This window comes from Doryrhamphus excisus, chromosome 14, assembly GCF_030265055.1.
Source record: "Doryrhamphus excisus isolate RoL2022-K1 chromosome 14, RoL_Dexc_1.0, whole genome shotgun sequence".
Taxonomy (NCBI): domain Eukaryota; kingdom Metazoa; phylum Chordata; class Actinopteri; order Syngnathiformes; family Syngnathidae; genus Doryrhamphus; species Doryrhamphus excisus.
Genome location: NC_080479.1, coordinates 9274744 through 9288234, shown reverse-complemented (window position 1 = coordinate 9288234; position 13491 = coordinate 9274744). Strand labels below are relative to the sequence as shown.

The window sequence follows — 13491 nt, the reverse complement described above, 5'->3', positions numbered from 1 at the left end:
TGTGTGTGTGTGTGTGTGTGTGTGTTGGAGTGTGGGGGCGGTGATGATTCAAGTCAGATTTCTCACAGGAACAGACACTTCACTGGAAGCAGAGCCACATTACCGTTGGACAGTGCGGAGAGATTTCACTTTTTTTCCCTTTTTAAGTGGTGACACAAGGAGTTTGACAGAAGATATATATATTTTTATATATATATCCAACATTATTTTCATTTTTTTTTTTTACTATACTGTCACTATGTCCAGAGTTGCCAGCCTGTCGAAACTGCGGCAGGAGAGAATGAAGGAGATCAACCTGAGGGTGAGTTGTCATCATGACATATAACTCTTAATCTTAAATACAATTTTTTTTTTCAAGTCAACTTTATGCCAACTATTGTGTTCATTTCCTCTCCTGCTTTGGTTTGTGCTACTTCCCCTTCTCGGGGGTGACACTATGGTTTCCTTATTGTGACACATGTTCATGCAAGGGGCCCACACAGGCCTCCTGCGCCCATCATACCCATCTAGGCGTGCTGCACTAGTGTGGGTCTGCGGGTGTAGGTGTGTATGTGTGTATGTGTGTTTGGTAGTGCACACAGTGCCAGCTTACTGGGTAGTTGTTGCCATAGAAATGGCCATGTGTGTGTGAGTGTGATATAACTGCTGTGTGTGAAAATCTCGAGGGCCTCCAAAAGGTAGACGAAAATGAGCGTTAAAATGTGTCCTGTGCAGGTGTGAGAAAATGGGATTCTTGAAAAAAAAAAGAATTGTAATATGTAATGGAGTCGCAAACATCTCCATCCTGCACCCCGCTAACCCCAAGCCGAGGATGTGTTATGCTAATGGCAGCTAATGTGGCTTGTAGCTGTTTTATTCTAACACCCACACAGGTTTGTCCCGTTTTTAATTACCAACACGCTTCGAAACCCCAGTATTATGTGGGAATTAACTGGAAATGTGCAAAATTCTATTTTTTAGCTTAATATTTAAAAAAACAACAACTCTGTAGCTTAAAGTTGACTAATGGGGAGCATCATTAGTCCCATGTGCTGATATTGAGCAAGGCAAATATCAATAAGCAACCAATGTCCACTTCAAGTGTTGACAGCTTTCACAAGCCCCCCCCCCCCCAAAAAAAATACAATTAAGCACATTTCATTCTGCTGGAAACTAATACTTTGCACCTCAGAATCTGTTAAATATGGCAACCCAAACATTAGAAACAGCAAAGTCAGCTAATATGTGACAGTAACAATGAAAGTCAAGTTATAAACTCCCCAAGGCGCCAGGCGGCCCCTCCTTATAGGAATAAAACTGGGTTACTGAACCACTTACAGACCTAGACCTAAAAGTGGGCCACTTGACACACATTAGAAGCTTTAAATCACGAACAACGAGCTTTTTATTTTGGTCTGGATAAAGAAGTAACTGTCACTCGGATGAGGTTTGTTTGTTGGAAAACACGACTTCTGCTTTTAAAGTGTGCATGTGACTATCATGAGAGCTAAGCAAGCCCGCCCCGCAGGGAAAAAAGATCACTAATTGGGGCGCATGCGTAAGTCCACTGATACAACCAATGTATTAGCAGTGTAGATCAGGGGTCTCAAACTCAATTTACCTGCGGGCCACTGGAGCTATGGTCTGGGCAAGGCTGGGCCTAATCAGGTTTAAAAAAAAAAAAAAAAACATTTATTAAAAACAGAAAAATATACAAACTTTTTCAGTGCTCTGGTTCCGATTTTCTACAAGAAAAGCTCTGATAAAACATTCCACTGTTCTGAAATATATTAATTTTTATTTTTCTGCACAAAATAAGATGAAAAATAATAAACAAATCAAGAATAAAGAAAATCAATCAATCAGTAATAAATAAATATAATAATAATAATAATAAAACGGCAAATAATAAAAACTTAAGAAACCACATATAGTTGGTGGGTAGACAAATTTATTTTTTTCAGATTAAAATGAACAAAGCATTATTAGAGCCCTGTAGACATGACAAAACACGACTATAGTCACATTTATACTCTTTTTATTTACAACATATTGCGCAACTGCAGGGTCTTGAGACACATGCTAACTCGCAAACTAGAGAGCTAGCGACCTAAACGGTAGCCTTCAAGTTATTTCCTTTAAACTTAAATAGCCAAAAACTTACCACTTCCACACGGACAGGGAGGATAACTATTAACAGTTATTTAACCTTTAACATGAACATTAATCAAACGTAATAATTTTTTCTGGGTACATGATACCATACAGCATCCATATCAAACTTGCGCGGGCCGCACTAACATTAAACTTTCATATCAAGGCGGGGGCCTCAAACTAGTGTCCTGCGGGCCACATGTGGCCCGGGGGCCGCGTGTTTGAGACCCCTGGTGTAGATAAACTCAATGACGGGTCATTTTGTCCCCCAGAATAAAGAGAGAGAGCGCATGAGGGAACAGGAAAAGGCGGCCCGAGAGAGGGAGGCCCGTTACAACAACGGTCACCTCTTCACCTCCCTCACAGTGTCGGGAACCACGCTGTGCTCGGCATGCAACAAGAGCATTACGGCCAAGGAGGCACTCTGCTGTCCCAGTGAGTCTGATGGAAAAATACATCCTTTTTCTTCTCCTTCATGATGATTTCATGCAAATAAAGCATCCAAATGAGAAAAGTGGACAACACCCCCCCACATCCTTAGCTGAGTGACAGCTTGTTGGCAGAGCTATGGGCTTTCTTTAAGCTTGCTTTGTTTGTTTTTTGTGTCTGTGGTGAAGTGGTGGGCATATATCCAGGTCGTATACTGTATATACGTATATGCAAGTCAGGATCATAATGGCACTGGCCACCCTGACGTGAACAGTAGTGACCGGACAGAAATACAAAGTACCGTATTTTCCGGACTGTAAGTCGCACTTTTTTTCATAGGTTGGCTGTTCCTGCGACTTATACTCCAGAGCGATTTATAAATGAAAAAAAAAAATATATATATACCGTATTTTCCGAACTATAAGTCACACTTTTTTTTCATAGGTTGGCTGTTCATAGGTTGGCGGTTTTCTGCGACTTATACTCCAGTGTGACTGAAAAAAAAAAATCTATATATATATATATATACCGTATTTTCTGGACTATAAGTCGCTCCAGAGTATAAGTCGCACAGGGCCAGAAATGTATAATTAGGTAGAAAAAAACATACATAAGTCGCACTGGAGTATAAGTCACATTTTTTACGGGTAATTTATTTTACAAACTACTTGACCAAAACAGACATTACGTCCTCTTGGAAGGCAAGTTCTAACAATAAAAGAATAGAGAACAGGCTGAATAGGTGTAAGATATGCTAACACAATGCTTATTCAGCTACACAAAAAATAAACATGAACAGAAAAGGTGTCCAGTGTTTATGGAACATAAACACTTTTTTTCATTTATAAGTCGCTCTGGAGTATAAGTCGCAGGAACAGCCAACCTATGAAAAAAAGTGCGACTTATAGTCCGGAAAATACGGTAATTTGACAGACAGCCACAAAAGGGCACTCTAGACATTTGCACCGATATCTCCTACTCCTTAACAATTCAAAATTTTGCAGTAGATGTTAGCTTCCAAAGACAACTGACAACGATAGAACATAAATGCCCCCAAAAAAGAAAATCATATTCTAGTAGTGCAAGTAGTAACAACAATCAAGCAGCAGAGAGAAAGTTTGGAGTGAGCGAGGCTACTCTTACTACGATGAAGAAAACAAAACAGTTACTGTAGTTAAAACTGTTTGTTATGTTCCATAAACACTGGACACCTTTTCTGTTCATGTTTATTTTTTGTGTAGCTGAATAAGCATTGTGTTAGCATATCTTACACCTATTCAGCCTGTTCTCTATTCTTTTATTGTTAGAACTTGCCTTCCAAGAGGACGTAATGTCTGTTTTGGTCAAGTAGTTTGTAAAATGCACTTTGAGATCATTCATTTGATGTAAAATGTGTTTTATTATTATCATTATCATTATCATTATCATTATCATTATCATTATCATTATCATCATCAAATTAAATGTAATTATTATTAAAATAAATTACCCACAATAATGCAACTTGTACTCCAGTGCGACATATGTATGTTTTTTTCTACCTAATTATACATTTTTGGCCTTGTGCGACCTATAGTCCAGAAAATACGGTAGTTATCGGTGCTTCATTTTGGTGCTAAATTAATGCTGACTCAGCCACCTGCCACAGGTTTTTTTCTGGCTTCCCAGCATGCTTTGTGGAACTGGTTTTGTAAAACGTTACTCAAGTTACTTGATTTGTGTTAACCCATAGTTGTTATTATATGTGTGTTTACTTACCTGTGACATGTTGTGCTGTAATTTTTGTGTTTGCACCATGATTGTAGCTCATGTTCAGTCACTTTTGCAAAATAGTTTTTTAAAAAACTATTTTTTTCCCAGCATGCAATGTGACCATCCACAACCGCTGCAGGGACACCCTGCCCAACTGTGCCAAAGTCAAACAGCGGGTAAGATACTTATTTGTTGTGAAATAAACATACATAGTAATCTTTAACTGCAGACTAGTCAGTTGACATTTGTAAAGTAAGGTCACAGTATGAGCCGTCGAGTGGCTATTGGAGGAGAATGTCAGCGGAACAATAATCATAATTCACATTTTTATGTTTCTCATTCACAGCAGCAGAAGACGGCCCTGATGCGGAACAACTCATCCTTGCAGAACGTCACACTGCGCACAAGAAGTAAGATACCTTTCACATACGGTGAAACCAACCATTTCATTGGATCTTCAAGAGCAGGGGTTCCAAAACTTTACCAACTCAGGGCCTACTTGAAAATTAAAAAAAATGTCCGCCTCCCACCTTTGTCCTATAAACAGTACATAGACAAAATGCTGTGTTCTCAGAGCACTTAACTTAATTGATTGGCGACTCCAAATTGTCCATAGGTATGAATGTGAGTGTGAATGGTTGTTTGTCTCTTTGTGTCCTGTGATTGGCTGGCGACCAGTCCACGGTGTACCCCGCCTCTCGCCCGAAGACAGCTGGGATAGGCTCCAGCACCCCCGCGACCCTCGTGAGGATAAGCGGTAGAAAATGAATGAATGAATGAAAAAATTTAAGCTTTATATAATCTTTATATTTTTTATGACCTCGCATGGCCCACCTGCAGTACCTCCACAGCCCACCAGGGGGCCGCGGCCCACACTTTGGGAATCACTGTTCTAGAGGGACATGACTATAGAGAGTAAATGTGAATAGAACTTGTTTTCGTTGGAAACAGTCAGTGAACCACAGCTCCCTTCCCCAGTGCCGGCAGCACTCTTGCAGCGCCAGAGCATGAAATGCTTACTAATATGTGAGAGGTGTACACAAGCAAGCAAAATTTTATTTGGCTGTCACTGTTGTTGTGTCCTTGGGCAAAACACGTCACCCACCTTGCATCCAATGCTGCCCACACTGGTGTGAATGAATAATGGGTTCACTTGACTTGAGAAGGTAAACTGTAATTATATTATTAATATGGCAGTGATGCGCATCTTTGCCCATTTGCAGAGAATGCGCCACCTTGCACAAAAGGGGTGTGTTCTGCATACATTCATCTTTTTCCATAGATCCGGTAATCCGTGAGCGTCCCAGTTCGGCCATCTACCCTTCCGAAAGCCTCCGACATTCCCTTCTAGGATCCCGCCGAGGTCGCTCCAGCCTCACGCTGTCTAAAAGTGTCTCCACCAACAACATCGCAGGGTGAGAGTGGTGATGAGAGTGTCTGTGTGGGCGTGTTCTTTTGCTGGGTTTTAACACTGAAAACATCATGTGGCACATTGCTGCTCATCTTTCAAGCAATTTAAGTATATGTCGATGTATGTGGTGCAGAAACCTGAATGATGACTCTCCTCTGGGGCTACGTCGGATCCTGTCCCAGTCCACAGACTCCCTCAGCTTCAGGAACAGAGCCATGTCGGTGGAGTCTCTCAACGATGACGGTATTATTCAATAAGAGTGATAGACCCAGTGCATTTGGAACAGTAAAGCTCCATAAGTTATGTTGATGGTCTTCTCCAGGAGATCTCTACTACACTTCCATTCTGGAGGAGATGGAGCTGGAGGGCGAGGACTTTAAGGCAGACTCCTGGAGCATGGCCGTGGACACTGGTTACCTCCACTCGCACAGCAAAAACATCATCAAGAGACAGGATGTCATTTACGGTGAAGATATATGATGAATTACGACACACATTGCTGACCACACAGCACTCGTGCACTAAAATACACAATGTCAATCTCAGAGTTGATCCAGACCGAGGTGCACCACATGCGGACGCTACGCATCATGGAGCGTGTGTTCCGGCAGGGTCTGCTAGAAGAGCTGCAGCTGGACCCTGGCACCGTGCACGCTTTGCTCCCCTGCCTGGACCAGCTGATGAGCATACACTCGCACTTCCTGGTGCAACTTCTGCTGCGGCGCCACAGCAGCCTGCAGCCCGAATCCAACTGCAACTTCACCATACACCGCCTCGGGGACATACTGCTGGAGCAGGTAGATGCCATACTAACCAGGAAACACCCGTCGACTCTCTTTCATTTTTTTGTATGAAAATGTAGGTGTACAGAAACCCAGGTTTGACTGTAACTGTAGACCGTATAATGTTCCAGTTCTCAGGCCAGAGCGCGGACGACATGCGGAAGACGTACGCGGAGTTCTGCAGTCGGCACATGAAGGCGCTCAAGTTGTACAAGTCGCTGCTGGCCAGAGACAAAAGGTTCCAGTGCTTCATTCGGGTGAGACGCTTTAAGCATCCAGACTGTGAGAGTCTGATTAGAAGCCGAGACGTCATGTTTGATGTGTCTTTTCTGCGGGCAGCGTGTGAGTCGAGGACCGTGGCTGCGTTGCCATGGCGTCCAAGAATGCATCTTGCTGGTGACTCAGCGCATCTCCAAATATCCTGTCCTTATTCAGCGTATTTTAGACAACACTCTCGGTAAATTGGCAGACTTCTTGTTGGTGGGACATATTAGGTGGGACATATTACCTGACCTCTGACCTCTAATATAATTGTCTTGTGTTGCAGACGATGAGGAAGAAGCCTCGTCTATAGCGCATGCTCTGTCCATGGTCAGAGATCTTCTCAATTCCATCGATCAACAGGTATTGTACTCAACAAATTCACTATTCCAACATGTCGGATTACTTTTTTTTTTTACTATTTAGTTTACCGAAACATGTTTTTCTTCTTGGTCACTTCCTGTGTGGCAGATGGAGGAAATGGAGAAGTCGCAGCGGATGCAGGAGATTCATGCCAAGCTGGACCAACGAGCCGAGGCCAGAGTGAGGGACGGCGGACTGTTCAGGCCTGCCGAGCTGCTCCGCCGTCGACTTGTCCATGAAGGAATGCTGTTCTGGAAAACTCCAGGATCCAGACTCAAAGGTAAATCAATGAGACTGTGCTTGAAAGACGGCGGTCTAGTGGTTAGCGCGCAGACCTCACAGCTAGAAGACCAGGGTTCAATTCCACCCTCGGCCATCTCTGTGTGGAGTTTGCATGTTCTCCCCGTGCATGCGTGGGTTTTCTCCGGGTACTCCGGTTTCCTCCCACATTCCAAAAACATGCTAGGTTAATTGGCCACTCCAAATTGTCCATAGGTATGAATGTGAGTGTGAATGGTTGTTTGTCTATATGTGCCCTGTGATTGGCTGGTCACCAGTCCAGGGTGTACCCCGCCTCTCGCCCGAAGACAGCTGGGATAGGCTCCAGCACCCCCGCGACCCTCGTGAGGAAAAAGCGGTAGAAAATGAATGAATGAATGTGCTTGAAAGACTTGAAAAGTGGCTTGGTGGTAACATTGTTTTTGTGTGAAGATGTGCAGGTTCTCCTGATGACAGACATCCTCGTGTTTCTGCAGGAGAAAGACCAGAGGTACATCTTTCCATGCCTGGTAAGATATTCGCACAAAAGCACAAATTGTATGAGTATGACTTGTTTTATTCAGTTTCTGACGCTCTCTCCAGGACAAGCCTCCTGTGCTGTCCCTGCAGAACCTCATCGTGAGAGACATAGCCAACCAGGAGCGAGGCATGTTCCTCATCAGCGACTCCTCCCCTCCGGAAATGTACGAGGTCCACGCTACCTCCAAAGATGACAAGAACATGTGGATACGGCATATCCAGCGCACCGTCAGCAAGTGGGGGAATGGAGCACAACAATAGATGTCCTGTTGTCATGATACATTTATTACATTTATTTTTATTCATGTGACCACGGTGGTCAGGTGTCCATCACGGGAGGAGTTTCCCCTTATAGAGACAGAGCACAAGGCCCATCTGAGGAGACTGAAAGGTCAGACGTTAAACCACAGATAAGATTGTGCCAAAATGCACGTCTGATTGGCTGATTGTTCCCCCTGGCAGCTGACCTCCATCAGAAGGACAGGGAGATGTTGGAGCTTATGCAGGAGAGGGTGACTCTTTTCTGCGAGCTGGCGCAGGTGACAAGTTGTCAGGAGGACATAGAGCCCCCCATCACACGGTACTTGTTCAGGGCGGACACACCGCAAGCCCCCCGGGCGGAGAAGTTCCTTCTGGATGCCACGGCTGAAGGTAGGCTGCCATTGAAGATGACCAGTGATGCTGCAAATGCGATTCTCGTTGTTTGTCTCGACAGTGGACCGACTAAGCGAGCTTCTTCTGGGTTGTAGTGTGGACGTCCCTCTGCTGTGCCATCATAACCGCCTGGAAATGACAGAAAGCAGTCAGTTTTTACACATCTTTAGGCTCAATTCCCTGAACCAGAAACTGACTAAACTGTTATTCTTCCTCTCACCAGGTGATCATGATCTTATTATCAATGGAGCACATGAATTCCCCGCAGCAAAGGTGAGTGCTCTCTAATATAATCATAATTTGCAATACACAGTTTAATATTATGGCTATAAACCGCATATTATAATAAATATTTATTTGACAGGAGATCTGTCAGCGGTTGATGAATCTCAGTGTGTATCTTCATGCACTCCAGGTAAGTACAACAGTATATATATATATATATATATATATATATATATATGTATGTGTATATATATATGTATATATGTATATATATGTGTGTGTGTGTGTGTATATATATGTGTGTGTGTGTGTGTGTATATATATATATATATATGTATATATATGTATATATGTATATATATGTGTGTGTATATATGTATATGTGTGTATATATGTATATGTATGTATATATGTGTGTATACATGTATATGTGTGTATATATGTATATGTATATATATGTGTGTGTATAATTATGTGTATATATGTATGTATATATGTATATGTATGTATATATACATATGTATATACGTATATTATTATTAATATATATTATATATAAGTAATATCATAAGCTAATATTAATAATATGAGTAATAATTAATATAAATAAAATATAATATAAATATAATATAATTTATATATAATATAAATAATATTAGTACATTTTGTATCATTGCAATAATTGTGATAATCTGTCATACTTTCCAATATTTGAGCAATAAAATCCACTTTCCATGAATACAATATTGTATCTTCATCATAAAATACAACTACTTCCCCTTAATATAGAATGAAAACTGTATTATCACTTCCTGCTTATGCTGTACATTAAAATGATTGTAGTGTTAAAATACCCCTTTCACACATCTACACATGTATTTTCACAATAAGAGCTACCGTTTCCTTCTAATAAATTTCAATGAATATGGTATTATATATAGTAGTCATATTATAGTAATATAATATAACCATTTCCTCATGAGCAACAACGTCCCCCAAATATGTGATGTATACATAATAACTTTATTTCATAAAATCAGAGCCACTGTTTCCTCTTAATACACAATACTCACTGTATCATCACAATAAGAGCTCTTACTTCCTGCTTGGATTCATGATTTCTAACACAGATAGTACCTGTCCCCTTCAGGCCGCCGTCATCAAACAAGACTCCATCCTGGAGCTGCTTCTGCAGCAGGAGGATGTGCCTTCGCCAGCCTCGGCGGGCTCGTGGCGCCAAAACCGCGAGGCCAACACCGGGTCGACCATCGGGGAGCTGGCCCTGTTGCAGAGGCAACACAGCCTGCTACAGGAAGAGCTGCTGAGGCTGCGTGACGCCGAGAGCCGCTTCAAGGACAGCGAGAGGGCCCGGGCCAAGCTGGAGAAGCAGGTCCGACACATGAAGGTGTGCAGCGGGGCTTCCTCGCAGGAGCAGGTGGACACGGCCATGCAGGTAAGAACACGACTCATCTTTTTAAAAGGCTTTATTAGACGCTTTTTCATGGGTCCAGCCTAGAAGGGAAGACTCTAGTGGCTCCCAGTGGGGCAACCAGGAAGCTGTCCACCAATCGGAAGCGACTCAGGGAGGAAGCGATGTGGAGGTGGACATGACGTCTGATGATGATGATGATGAAGAGGCATCCGAAAGCTCCCGAGGTCAGACACTGGACATTTCATTAGGTACCCATCTACTGTCCACTCAGAGCAGCATCATAAATGATGCCTTTGTAAATGTATATTCCATATTTAAATATGCGCATCTCAATATGATTTGATCATTTTAATTGAATGTAATTGTATAATTCACTACAAGGATGAAGAGTCTTGAACCAGTCATGATGTGCTATATATACCACTACATTGACACTTACTATGGTACCCATTATAAATAAAAAATAAAAAATAAAAAATAAAAAATAAAAAATAAAAAATAAAAAATAAAAAATAAAAAATAAAAAATAAAAAATAAAAAATAAAAAATAAAAAATAAAAAATAAAAAATAAAAAATAAAAAATAAAAAATTAAAAATTAAAAATTAAAAATTAAAAATTAAAAATTAAAAATTAAAAAAATACAATAAAAAACTTAAAAATTAGAAATAAAAATACAAAATAAAAAATATTAATTAATTAATTAATAAAAACTGAAGTGAACAAATGTAACAGTTAGTGATTGTAAAAGTACCAGATGGAGGGGTAGGATTTAATAAGCTTTGCTTCTTCCTACTCCTTTTGGACATGTGGAACTGTGAACTGATTATATGATGCACTCAATTGTAATCTGATGCATGTTCAAATGAAATTAAACCATTACCATTACCATGTTTCTTTTTTCCAGATTTCCAAGACATTCCAGAGGAGAACTGATCTTCGGCACACTTCGCAAACAGGTTAAACCCAAAAACAGAAAGCCATTATTACGCCAGAATATATTTCTATCCTTTCTGTAGATATTTATTATTATTATTATTGTTTATAGCTGCTTGACCGCTTTCTGGCTTCTAAGCTGGTGATTGTCTTGTGTCGTTTGCATGATTTACTTTCACTGGACCAAAGGCTTAAAAGGGAACACGCAAATAACACATTTAGGGCTGTACGAAGAATCAACAACACCTTTCATTAGGGATGTCATAAAATGGGACTAATTTTTTGGCCCTTTGTATTGAGTTGTGGACTCCAATAGAGCAGTGACAAACAATAACCCGCACAGAAAGCTTTCTACATCTTCCAGAATCTGCACCTATTCCAGCTTTTTTCCCTGAACAAGACATCTTGTCATGTTTTAATCTCGCGAGATCTTGTGACACCAAATAACTGCGTTCATTTCAAAACTATTGAGTACTGCACCATGAAGCCACATCAGGAAGCAAAAGAAGAAATGAATGTGATGTATTTAAAAGTCCAATATCGGGGAATTGGAGTTCTAACAGTGCTGTCTGATAACATTTAAATCAGTCGAATGGATAAAAAGCACCGTGACGACATTTCTATCCATCATCATCTCATTTCTGCCAAGCGGCATTGCAGCCGCAGTCTTTCTAAAGACACACTATAGTGTCGCACTTTCTGGCAATAAACCAAAAGGTCTGGTTAATACAACAGTAACGCTCAACTAGTCAATCAGAAGTGGTTTATTTTTGGTTGTGTTGCATGTTTATAAACAGGTTTCACCTTCATTTCAGTGCAATAGACGCCACTTTTTCAGCTTTGTTGTGCATTCATCTCGTTTCTAAACAGTTGACAATCTTATTAATCAAAGACTTTTTCTGGTATGAATGTATTTTACGCGCTTGCTGTTAGCATTTGTTACAAGTGGCCAGGTAAAGTTTATGGATGTAAGATGAATTGTTTGTTATAACCAGAAAGACTATGCTTACTTTTTGTCATATGGATTGTATACACAGAAATAAAATATCATACAAAAGACTTATTGTTGGTATGAGAGTGGTCAAAATGTTAGAAAGAGCTCCGAAGTGGGATGGCGCACAAAGATAGAAAGACGAGCACACGTACACACAGAGACTCCTCATCCTAATCCTCCAGACAATGTCAGCCAAAAGATGTTTATTAATAACCCAACTGGGGCCCACAGAGGGGGAATTTCTGGCATAGTCACCGACCACGCCCCCTAACCCGCCATGTATGAGCTTGTCGTTGCCACCGTACCCCTCCCTCCCGGGAGACCCCCAATTATAGGCACTACAGGCCAGGTGACGGAATACAGTTACAAGGCCGGAATGTTGTGTTGCTTTTGTGTTTCTTCCACCTCCCCAACGCATCACCACAATGCTTCCTTCAAGATGTGCCAGGATTATTATTCCCACCCAGTAGCGCAATTGAAGACATATGCGCCCCATCCTTTGGTTATATGATCGTGATGGTGGAAGAGGTCTTCAAAGTGCAGTGTGGGGGCCATCTGCAGCACTTAGCTAATACAGAAAAACCATCAAAAGGCATCTTATAAAGCAACAAATCAGAAACTAAACAAAGCTTTGTATTTAAATGTATGCTTTTTTAGCCTTTTTACCAAATTGAACAAAAAGTAAACAATCAATCCCACCCTCGGCCATCTCTGTGTGGAGTTTGTATGTTTTCCGGTTTCCACCCACATTCCAAAAACATGCTAGGTTAATTGGCGACTCCAAATTGTCCATAGGTATGAATGTGAGTGTGAATGGTTGTTTGTCTATATGTGCCCTGTGATTGGCTGGCGACCAGTCCAGGGTGTGCCCCGCCTCTCGCCCAAAGACAGCTGGGATAGGCTCCAGCAACCCCCGCGACCCTTGTGAGGAAAAGCGGTAGAAAATGAATGAATGAATGTATTTAGTTTGTAGACCCGAGTTCAATCCCACCCTCGGCCATCTCTGTGTGGAGTTTGTATGTTTTCCGGTTTCCTCCCACATTCCAAAAACATGCTAGGTTAATTGGCGACTCCAAATTGTCCATAGGTATGAATGTGAGTGTGAATGGTTGTTTGTCTATATGTGCCCTGTGATTGGCTGGCCACCAGTCCAGGGTGTACCCCACCTTTCGTCCCCAAGACAGCTGGGATAGGCTCCAGCAACCCCCGCGACACTCGTGAGGATAAGCGGTCGAAAATGAATGAATGAATATTTAGTTTGTCAATGATGCTGAAAGATCACGGCGCCCACAAATCATCCAATCAGAGGGCTGCGATGCCAT

General features: G+C 41.5%; 1 protein-coding gene across 3 annotated transcripts; it reads left to right on the top strand.

The window, feature by feature from the left end:
- The first annotated feature begins 88 nt into the window (after positions 1-88).
- On the top strand, positions 89-12772 carry arhgef1a (Rho guanine nucleotide exchange factor (GEF) 1a). 3 transcript variants are annotated; one of them, XM_058046977.1, is made up of 22 exons: positions 89-301; positions 2406-2568; positions 4423-4490; positions 4664-4724; positions 5597-5729; positions 5859-5968; positions 6048-6191; positions 6272-6522; positions 6639-6764; positions 6847-6964; positions 7055-7131; positions 7240-7411; positions 7843-7919; positions 7993-8165; positions 8253-8320; positions 8392-8580; positions 8645-8731; positions 8807-8856; positions 8948-8998; positions 9959-10261; positions 10320-10488; positions 11147-12772. In XM_058046977.1, the coding sequence occupies exons 1-22, from the start codon at positions 239-241 to the stop codon at positions 11173-11175; spliced, it is 2682 nt and encodes an 893-aa protein (XP_057902960.1). In that variant the 5' UTR covers positions 89-238; the 3' UTR covers positions 11176-12772. The 3 variants fall into 3 exon arrangements, with proteins under 3 accessions (XP_057902960.1, XP_057902961.1, XP_057902959.1); XM_058046978.1 differs by having other exon boundaries at positions 4661-4724; positions 10320-10464; XM_058046976.1 differs by having other exon boundaries at positions 4661-4724.
- The last annotated feature ends 719 nt before the right edge of the window (positions 12773-13491 follow it).